Raw genomic sequence first — 10,947 nt, forward strand, 5'->3', positions numbered from 1 at the left:
AATTAGCCAGGTGCAGCAGCACATGGCTATAGTCCTAGCTACCTGGGAAGCTGCAGCAGGAGGATTGCTTGAGTCTAGGAATTCAAAGCTACAGTCAGCTATGCTCACACAACTGCACTCCAGCCTGGGCGATAGAGCAAGACTCTCTTTCTAAAAAGAAAAATGTGTCTTCTTTTTTGGAGACAGAGTCTCTCTCACTCTGCCCTTGGTAAGTGCTGTGTGTCATAGCTCACTGCAACCTCAGCTCTTTGGGCTCAAGTGATCCTCTTGCCTCAGCCTCTCAGGTAACTGGGACTACCAGGACCCATCTCAGGGCCTGGCTATTTTTAGAGACAGGGTCTCATTTTTTGCTCAGGCTGGTCTCAAACTCCTGAGCTTAGGTAGCCCACCTACCTTGGCCTCCCAGAGTGCTGGGATTATGGGCGTGAAAAAAAAATTTTAATTAAAATAATTGCTTTATCACCATCATGTCAATAGTCCAGTTTTGAAAAGTGAATTTTCCATAGTAAATGACATTTTCAGACACTGCTCACACCTACACTTGAAAATTCCAATATTTATATCTAGTTTTAATATAGTGATTTATATTTGTTTTTGAAACTTTCTCCCAATTTTTCCTCTTAATAACAGTTTTTAACAGAAAAAGAAGTCACCCCAATCCCCAGCTGCAGAATGATCATGTAAATAATATTTAACTAACTAGTTCTCGTGTGTATTTGCCGAACCTAAGAGAATTTCGCCCACAGTGACCTAAAATGTTCCCCCCAAACTTTTACAGCTTGCTTATAAATGTTTAATATTTCACAATAGATGTAAAAAGGAAATTATGAGACCTTGCGTAGGAAATTATTTTCTTCTGAATACTGTGCTTTATCTGTTCTGATTTCTGAATTCACAGCGAATCTTCCAGCATTTTTTCCACCCCTATGGCCTGCCAGGCAATTTAAGCACGTGTAGAGGAAAACAGCTATGAGAACTTTACCATATTGTGCAATTTTCTGATTAAACACAAGAGGGCAGGTTTTGCTTTATTGTAAGCCTCATTCCACTCCAGTAGTAATCAAGATGGTCATTGTGCTAATTGTAAACACAGAAATGCTCAATAACATACGAAGTGAATGACTAATCAGGGTGTATAACTCTGACAGTGAAATCGCTATTATTTTAATGAAGAAGGTCACGCTCAAGCCTTTCTACTTAACATGATTTACAACCAGAACAATTACATTTCGGAGGCGCTGGGATAGTTTTAGCTTATGTTTGTAAAGGAGCAGAGAATGGCTAAAAGGTAGAAGGACCAAATTCAGTCATATTACATCCAAGAAGTCTGACTTCAGTTGATGCGACAAATAACACAAGGGGTTAATGGTTTCTACCAAGTAGGTGTGGTTCTGGGGAAAGTACACACAGCATAAGGCCTTATATTTTTGTTTGCTTTGTTTCATCGCTTTTTAGAAAACTTTAACTCATCTGATACTCACGATTCTGTGTGTTGTTCTCAAGATTGCATTAAACTTCCTGCCAAAGCATAATTAAATTTACAGGCGTTATTTTCATTTTCAACTGCTGTTACAGCTGAGTCATCTGTGGAGCCTTTGTAAGGCAATGGTGCTGGAGCCATCAGCAGGAGAGGTGCTGGTTTGCCTGATGAAATAATTTGCCTACTAACTCCTTCCAGTGAAACAAAGCTTTAGGATATCCAACAGTGGAAGGCCCAAAAATCACAGGTGTGAGGGATCGGAGGAGAGGCCAAGAGAAATCTTGACTTTCTAACCTAGTGCCTATAAATGGCAGAATTAAGGCCTCCCCATGGTGGAAAGAAAAACCATCTAGAAAGAAAACATGGCTGAAGAGCGTCCCCTTGTGTTCGGTCACATAGAGTAAAATCCTGAGTTGTAGCATTTGTACAACTCAAAATTGGTAGGGTAGGTTGTTGGTGATTTCATGGCAGAGAACAGGAATCCGCCCTAGAATGTTGTAGGCAGCTCATGGTAAAACAGATGCCAGAGGCCCTGAATGAAAAGTCTTACTTTGAGATTAGCTAATTCATTCATTTATTCATTCAAAGAATATTTATAAAGGATAAGCAAGGCATTATAAAATAGAAAGGTAAAAACCTTAGGTTTTGCCTTTACCTTGGAGAAAGTAATTACCTCCCACTAAGAGTGAATTGGCTAGTTTATGCACTTGCATCAGTTCACCACCAACATTTTCTAAGTATTTAAATTAATGTCTTTGATATAATGACAGTAGGGCTGTACCTGGGATGTAGAGTTGACCTTCAACTTCAAGTCGGGATGTGGAAGTGAACACCAAGTAACCATTACCTCACTGGCTCTTTCTTCCTCCTTCTGGGGGTCTCCAACAAGATGACTGACCTTGAAGGGCTACCTGGATGATCTCCAAGCTACAACCCCTCTTCCCTGGTCAGTGACTTGAAGTAGCATCCCACTTCCACCTGAGGGTCAATCATCAGATGGTGGGAATATGACAAGTAACTTCAGAGACACCTGTGAAAGGCTGGTGTCTCCTTTTTCAACCTGCTCAATGAGATCCAGGAAGTAGCAATAGCTTAGAGCAGCAGTTCTCAACCTGTGGGTTGTGACCTACAGGAACTGTATTAAAGGGCCGTGGCATTAGGAAGGTTGAGAATCCCTGGCTTAGAGACATCAGAAAGCAGAATATTGGTTTAAGAACTTATTTTCAGAAGTCAGGAGTTACCATGCTTTTTTTTTTTGCAATTTTGGCAGGGGCCAGGCTTGAACCTGCCATCCCCAGCATATGGGGCCAGCGCCCTACTTCTTGAGCCACAGGTGCCACCCACCATGCATCTTACATATACATGTATTTTCATATAGATTTGTATTTTGAGTGCTCAAAAGATGAGAATTGATAAGTAAAAATGAAAAGCAGTCATACCCAAAAGACAAATAATAATTTGCAAAACAACATTTATTTTTATATACCTCTTTAATAAATTTTCTACTTATTAATGTGAGATTAAAAGTGTTCATTAGAAGTTTTATAACTAACAATGTTAAATTCTAAGCAAGATACAAATGTGTGTCAAACAGTTTTAGAATTAGGAGAGAATTTAATTCATGAAACAAAAATGTTATTGAATTTCATTTCTAAATGTTAACTTTACAAAAGCATTTCTATTGAAATCATAATTCATACACATCCGTTTTTCTAATACTGAAGATATGAGCATGTAAAATAATCGGTTCATGTTTTCAAGGTTAAATTTTTTCCCTGTCACTGAGAACTGTGGCCCTGCAATGCTCAGTGACGTTTTCTGAGTTTATTTGCATAATATTTGAAGTAAATACAAGTTTTTATTCCTCAGGTTTATCATAACCTTAAATTTGTTAAAAGCCATCCATAATTGATTCATTATAAGGTTAGAAAATGCTAGAAAATTGTATTCCTCTTCTATGAGCTAAAAAAAATTAGGAAATTATTTCTTTTAGGAACATAATACTTATGAAAAGTTGAACACACTGTAGATAAAAGTAGCTAAGTATAAATGATTGCTATTTATTTCTACCTCCAATAAATCTTGTTATAGCCAAACCTTATGAAAAGGTGATGTATGAAAATTCTGATCTACATGAAAGATAAGCTAGAGGTTGTTATTTGCTTTATAGAATTATTCATAATAGTTCACCTATAAAAGGTAATTTCCCCTGGTGCTTTTAACATATAATTGATTCATATACAACTATGCAGGAACATATGGACCACGCACAATTATATCTTTGTTTTTGTATATTTCTCTTTTGCCTTAAAAGTAGGATTTAAAAATCTGTTCCCCAAATACGCTGAGCTTCCAGCATAAACCTTCCAGAGGGCATCATGTTAACAATACACTGTTGGGTTTTCCATGAATACTATGGATGGTAGGAGTTGAGATCTATGCGTGTAGCTGAGGCTAGAAAGCCCAAAGTAGGGTTTCACCCCAGGAAGGATTCTGGGCCATCGTGGTTCCTTTCACTGTGCTGAGTCTGCTCTCATGTACACCTGTAACTTTATGAGACTCCAACTCAACTTCAGTTCCATCTGGGTTTTGTCCACCTCTCTGACTGTAGCAGTCCTGATAACACCGGTTCTTAATGAAACTTGCACTCTCTAGTGTGAAGACAGCCCCAGGGCCCTCTTAACAGCCATTCTGTACACACATCCATTCCAGTTAGCAGGACCAACATGAGCTGAGAGAAAGACCACCCTCTAGATGCACAGATATCAAATATGAGCAGATAAAATTTGCCTTGAAATCTCAATAACCATTAATATCTCAGAAGTGGGGCCCATCAAGATGAGTCTGAACATCATGACACAGATTGCTTCATTCTTATTTCTCATGATCAGATGATTGCTTAGCAGAACATCAGCATTTAATTCTGAATTGTCATGTTTTGTACAGATGGTTTGCTTTCAAATGATAATAGTTAACTGATTAGCATTCCTAAGTAACTGTCAGTACAGTGCAGAGTTAATGCTTCTAAAGTCGACTCTAAAAATAAGCCCGGTACATTACATCGGAATAATTTTTCATCTGAGGCTACCTAGCAAAACGGAATTGGTTCGGGATCAGCCAAATGAGACTGCAGAGTAATGGGACTCTAATCAAATTGTCTCACTTTCACTATTATAGTCTCACTAGCCTTCTCCAAGCAGCCTCCCCTGAACAGAGTGATTCTATATTCATTAATAGGTTTAGAACAGTGTATTAATTAAGCTCTATAATTTTATTCTTTTTCTCTGTTTATTTATGACTATAGGATCAATGTTTATCCACCTATTAAATCTTATAATAAGCCTAGCTGTTAAGAACTGCAGATTTAAAAAAAAAACTCCGTGAAGTCTAATTTACACAATAGGAGCTGAATTGATTCTTCATTTAATCATTCCACATCCTGTGTTTTAAAAAGGCCCTTTTGTATCTTCAAAGCTGGAGAGGAAAAAAAAAATAGAGAACAGAAGAGAAGGGAGCCAAAGGAAGATGATCAGGAAGGAGGACACTTGGAAGCAGAGACATTTATAGCTAAAAGGGACATTGGGAGTCACCTAGCGCCTGTCACCACCATCTCCACGTCATCACGAATGAAGACGAAGTGCTAAGAACCCAATGATGGTCTTGTCCAAGTCTCAAATTACACAGACTTATAAATTTAAATGAATCCACTCTTTTTTTTGAGGGAGGGGGTGCTTTCAGAATGGGAGGAGGCTGAATCCATATGGGGAATTATTATCAGATAACACAAACTGTCTCCCCTCTCTTTATCTGATGATAGAGATAGCCCCAGGCACTTTAGCTTACATTTGTTAGACAAACAAGCAAAGAGAAACTACAGCTAAGCATCTTCTGAATTCAGGATCATGGTTACAAGAGGAGGACCCTGCCATTGGCGTTCAACTAAAGAAGAACAGTGAAGATGAGTTTGTTTGTTGACAGGGTCACACCTGGAACTTGGCATCTTCTCCAGGGAAGGCACAGCACCCTATGTTTCTTCCGTGTAACTCCTGTTACCTGGGTGTGTCTCCATCAGGGGTGTGTATCCTTTTCGAAGTCTTCTGTATTGAAGGAAAACCAGCAGCGCAAAAAGACCAACCAGAGCCACCAGGAGTCCCAGAACCACAGAGAAGGCTGTGGTCCAAGAAGGAGTTTCCTCAACTAAAATTGAAGCAGAGAGGAAGGTCGACAGTCAGAATTTCCTCAGCTGAATACACTTAGAAAGAAAAGAATAAATGTATTTGCCTTGCACATGAGTTTTGTTGACAAAGCAAAACTACTCTTGCTAGAATACAATTTATCTTCCCCTTTCTCACCATTTATCATATCCACAATTGTTTTCCTTGAGAAAGTCAGAAATGGCATCCCATTATTTAAATACAGCTTATTGGATTTTTTAAATTTGTTACAACAAATGCTTATGCAGAATAAACCCTCCGAGGAAGTATATAACTACTTTTGCGAGTTACAAGCTCATTTGTAAAAATGCATGCTAAAATGGTATCTGAGGAACTGCGAACTATGCAGCCCTCAGTGGAGAAATTCTGCATTGCCTCATCCTTCTTACGGATGATAAGTGAGTGAGAAGGACCAGAGGGTCTATTATAATAGGAGACACTGGATAATAGAAGTGGATGATATTTGTACCCATTTAAATTGTTGTGAATAAAATCTGAATCTCCATATGCTAAAGCCAATCCTCTACTCAAATATATTTTTAAAATGCTTTTTCACAAAATTAACACATTTCTTTTTTTTTTGAGACAGAGTCTCACTATGTCACCCTCAGTAGAGTGCCGTGGCATCCAGCTCATAGCAACCTCCAACTGTTGGGCTCAGGCGATCCTCTTGCCTCAGCCTCCCAAGTAGCTGGGACTACAGATGCCTGCCACAACGCCCAGCTATTTTTTGGTTGCAGTTGTCATTGTTGTTCAACAGGCCCGAGCTGGGCTTGAACCTGCCAGCCTCAGTGCATGTGGCTGGCACCCTACTCACTGAGCTACCGGCGCCGAGCCCCATTTCATTTTGAAGATATGCATACCTTTCTTTAAAAAAATGATCTTTCCTTACCAGGTCTTCTTAAATTCAGTTCCTCTGAATTTATGCTATGCCTTACACTCATCTAAGTATAAGATGCTCTGTTCACACCAGTAATCCCAGCATGTTGGAAGAACAAGGTGGGAGGATCACTTTAACCCAGGAGTTCAAGACTAGCCTGGGCAATATACTGAGACTTTGCCTCTAAAAATTTTTTTTAAATTAGCCAGGCATGGTGGTGTGCCCCTGTAGTCCCAGCTACTTGGGAACCTGAGGCAAGAGCGTCACATGAGCCCAGCAGTTTGAGGGTGCTGTGAACTGCTACATCACTGCTGCGCTCTCACTGGGGTTACAGAGCAGGTCTTCTGGCTTAAAATGTAATTATAAGATGAGGTTTTTCTGGTCCCTTTCCTCCAATCTCACAGAGAGCCCTGTCCTATCCTGATGGGATTCCTGCAAGAGGATTTTAATTTGTCTCTTTCTCCAATCTAGTCTAGCAGCACTAAATCTGTTGAAAATACAGATTTTTTTTTTTTTATTCTGCCATTTCTTTGCTCAGGAACCCCAAAGGACTACCTTTTGTTATTTTCCAAATCCTCTGCCTAGCTTTTCTAATAGTTACCCTAAAAAAAAATTGTGATAACATGCATTTAACATCAGTTTACTACCTTAACCATTTTTAAGTGCATTAAGTACATTCACATTATTGTGGATCACCACCATCCCCCCTCAGAACTTTTTCAATCCTGTAGACCTGAAATGTCACACCCACTAAGTGGCACCTCCCTATTGTCCCCTCCCTGCAAGCCTTGGTAATAGCTATTTTGCTGTCTCTATGAATTTGACTATCTTCTATTCTCATATAAGTGGGATCACGCCACCTTGTCCTTTTATGTCTGGCTCTGTCACTTAGCTTAACGTCCTCAAAGTTCATCTTTTCAGTATGATTTCGATCCTTTTAAGGCTGAATAGTATTCCATAGTGGGTATACGCCATATTCTGTCTATCCACGTATCCATTGATGGATACTTGTTTGCTGCCATACTTGGCTATTGTAAGTAATGCTGCTATGAACACAGGTGTGCAAATGTCTCTACGAGACGCTGCTTCCAATTCTTTGGGGTATATACCAGAAGGGGAATTGCCGATGCATATGACAATTCTTCTCCTAGCATTTAAGACCCTCAGTTCTCAGCCTCTCTCACAGATGTCACCTTAATTCACGGTGACCCTCTTCCCAAGGCTTCCAATACAACCAGGCTTGAAAGAGATAGCTTGAGCTCAGAAATTATCCTGATTACTTGGTAGGCTGAGCCTTAGGGGAAATAAGACAGGTGTGAAAGCCACCAGCACGTAGGCCCTGTGTTTTTTAGCTTCTTGAAAATTTTTAAAATTTTCTTCACTGTTTTACTTTTCTCAACCTGTCCTAGTTTATAGGTTGGAAATACTAAAATTTTCTTCATTGTTTTACTTTTCTCAACCTGTCCTACGTTGGAAATATTAAAATTTTCTTCATTGTTTACCTTTCTTTTCTCAACCTTAATGCCATTTAAGAGTCTTTAAATGGCACATGGAGCCATGTTGGGACCTGGGCCAGAAAGAGAAGTGTGTGCCCCACGTACACGTAAACAAAATATCTTCCCACCTTCTGAACCAAGGGGAAAAGTCAATAGAAGATCTACAACTTTTTAAAAAACATGTCTGGACAATACAAGGGCAGTCCAGGAAGTGTCCAGCCATGTTTGTATTTTCCATATTACATGGCTGGATTCTTTCTAGACAGCCCTCATACTAGCTTGAACAACATCCATGTAGAGTCCCAGGTAGTCCCCTCCGCTGGCAGGCCCATGTCAACCCTCATAAACCTACCAGCAAGGGGGGTAGAGGCCAATTGGAAATGACTGACCCAGTGGCAAAATAATGTGGGTATGCAAAACAAACAACAGCAGTCTGTCTTTATGTAAAATGTTGGTGGTATATTATTCATGGTGAATTTTTAAAATTCATTTTGACCTTTTAAAAGCATTACATTATATTATTACTTTCTTCAGTTACTGAGTTTTCTGGCCTGCCCTTGAATTTTGTGCCTGAGGCAGATGCTGGACTTGTCTCACCTAATCCCAGCCCCTGCCTTCCAGGAATGATATGTAAGTCCAGCTGGTTCCTGTCCACATCCGCTTAGTTCACTTTTCCTTAGTGGCTAGACATTTCACACAACCACAGGGCTAGTTTTGATTCATATAGAAAGAACCACCAAATCAAGTGTAGGATTAAATAGTTTCTCTGGGAAATAAGGTCTCTTAATAACTTTGAGTTTTCTAAAGCGATTATCTGCTAACTATTCTTTTTCTGATGTTTAATTGGTAGTTTAAAGGCTCATTTTGCTAAAAACATATGGCCTAGAAAATGGCCAATAAACTTAACTAGACCTGAATGCATCCATTAAAGGACTTGGTTTACATGAAAAAGAGAGAAAGAAGGAAAGCTCTTTTAGAAGATGAATGAATCCCCCATTCAGAAGGTCTATCAGTCACCTGGCAGATCAATGGCATAGCGGTAGCCCAGTTGGTCTGCGGTTAGAAAGAGTTCCTCATTCGTCACCGCAGGGAAGAAAGGAACCATGTTGTACATCCTGTTGTGGCCAATCGGGGCCAGCTCCTGAGGCCAGGCATCTGCGGGAGGCTTGAACCTCTTCATCCACTCATCAAAGATGGCATCAGTGAAGGAATGAAGGACCTGCAGTGGAGAGGCATTGAACACCGATCAGTCTGTCCTGAGCAGGCCAACCTGACCGGAGCTTTCTCTAAAATGGAACAGACTTCTTTACGTGAAGATATTCAGCATACCCAAACCAACCTTAATGGCACATACACTGGCATTTTTGGTTAACTTTGCCAGAATGTGCAGACGTAGCTCCCCAAACAGAAGAAGTGAACAAATGGAAGTTCATGTTGCAGATTTCACATCGTTTTGAGAACATTCGAGACCTTCAATGTGTTAATTATCAAACTCAGGAAAAAGCAAGTATGATAAGATACAGATTCCAGCCAACAGTCAGGTGCTTTGGTTAAAGACGAGAGAAAGAGGATGCATTTATACCTTTAGTATCTCTAATCTAAAAGTTCAAAATCTGAAGCCCCAAACTCCCAAAGCTTTTTGAGCACGACCATGACACTCTCAGGAAACACTCGTTGGAGCATTTCACATTTTGGATTTTCAGATTAGGGATGTTCAACTGGTATAACGCAAATATTCTGAAATTAAAAAAAAAATCCAAACTTCAAAACACTTCTGGACCCAAGAATATTGGTGACTTTCAATCAGTGTCAGTATTATAATACAAATGGACACGAATAACAAACAAACAAAAAAGACAGAAAAAAGAAAACCTCTAAATTGGGTTTTCACATTTTTCTCAGAAAGAATCCCCTTCTAGCTTCTCATTTCACAACCCTCTCGCTTGAATTCTTGGTGCTAGGCCAGCAAGAAAAGTCTAAGAATGTCGTAACGTGCACAGTGCTTATTGTAATTTTCTTAAGGAAGCCATTAAAGTCCTTTTAAAATGCAGCAATTATTACATGTATTAAAATATTAACAGCAAAATTTCCACATTTATAGCCCTGATTTTGCAACAGGATATAAAAGCGAGAGTTAGCACCGTCTTTATGTCTGGCCATTAGAATTTCTCTGTCATTCCCAGACTTCAAGTTCTAGGAGCCAGGGAGGGGGCCTGCCTTCCTCCCCCTAGTTCAACAGGGCTTGGCACCCCAGGGTCTCTCAGATGGAGGCAGAGCAGTATTTATTTCAATAAATGCACATTCTATAAATTCAGTCTTCATTTCACCACTGTTCCTTGTACCTTGTTCATAGCACTGATGAAAGTGTACTGTTAAGTTATTCTTTGGACATATATCTATTTTCCCTAACACGACCCCTAACTTGTTAAGGTTGGAGGTAAGGACTTTCCACCTTTGAACTCTCAAGCTTAGCGTGCTTAGTATTTGCTGGCTGATGACACATCATGCAAAGTCCTTTTTATTTATCTTATTCATTTTTTGTAGAGACAAGGTCACTCGCCGTCTCATTGTCGTCTAGGCTGGAGTGCAGTGATGTGGTCATAGCTCACAGCAGCCTTGAACTCTGGGCTCGAGCGAGCCCACTGCCTCAGCCTCCCTGAGTGCTGGGATTATAGGCATGAGCCACTGAGGCTGGCCTAAAGTATTTTTATCTGCATAAATCATTTACCCCTACTCACTGGCTTTCCTAACATTCTTAATCATCCAATTCTGCTCAGAAAAAATAAAAATTCTTTTCTAATAAAACAGTAGAATAACTCTTCGGGCTTTTGAGGGGTCGGGGTGGGGATACGGTTCAACCTAACAGGCCCATTTGGA

General features: G+C 39.9%; 1 protein-coding gene across 1 annotated transcript in view; it reads right to left on the reverse strand.

Annotated features, from left to right (window-relative positions):
• Positions 1–5,504: 5,504 nt before the first annotated feature.
• The window catches only part of DCT (dopachrome tautomerase), a 34,729-nt gene continuing 29,286 nt past the window's right edge, over positions 5,505–10,947 (reverse strand). The window contains 2 exon segments of the mRNA XM_003789622.1: positions 5,505–5,677; positions 9,088–9,289. Of these exon segments, the coding sequence (XP_003789670.1) occupies positions 5,505–5,677; positions 9,088–9,289 (375 nt within the window).

Source organism: Otolemur garnettii, unplaced genomic scaffold (assembly GCF_000181295.1).
Source record: "Otolemur garnettii isolate 467f Iridium unplaced genomic scaffold, OtoGar3 scaffold00034, whole genome shotgun sequence".
Lineage (NCBI taxonomy): Eukaryota > Metazoa > Chordata > Mammalia > Primates > Galagidae > Otolemur > Otolemur garnettii.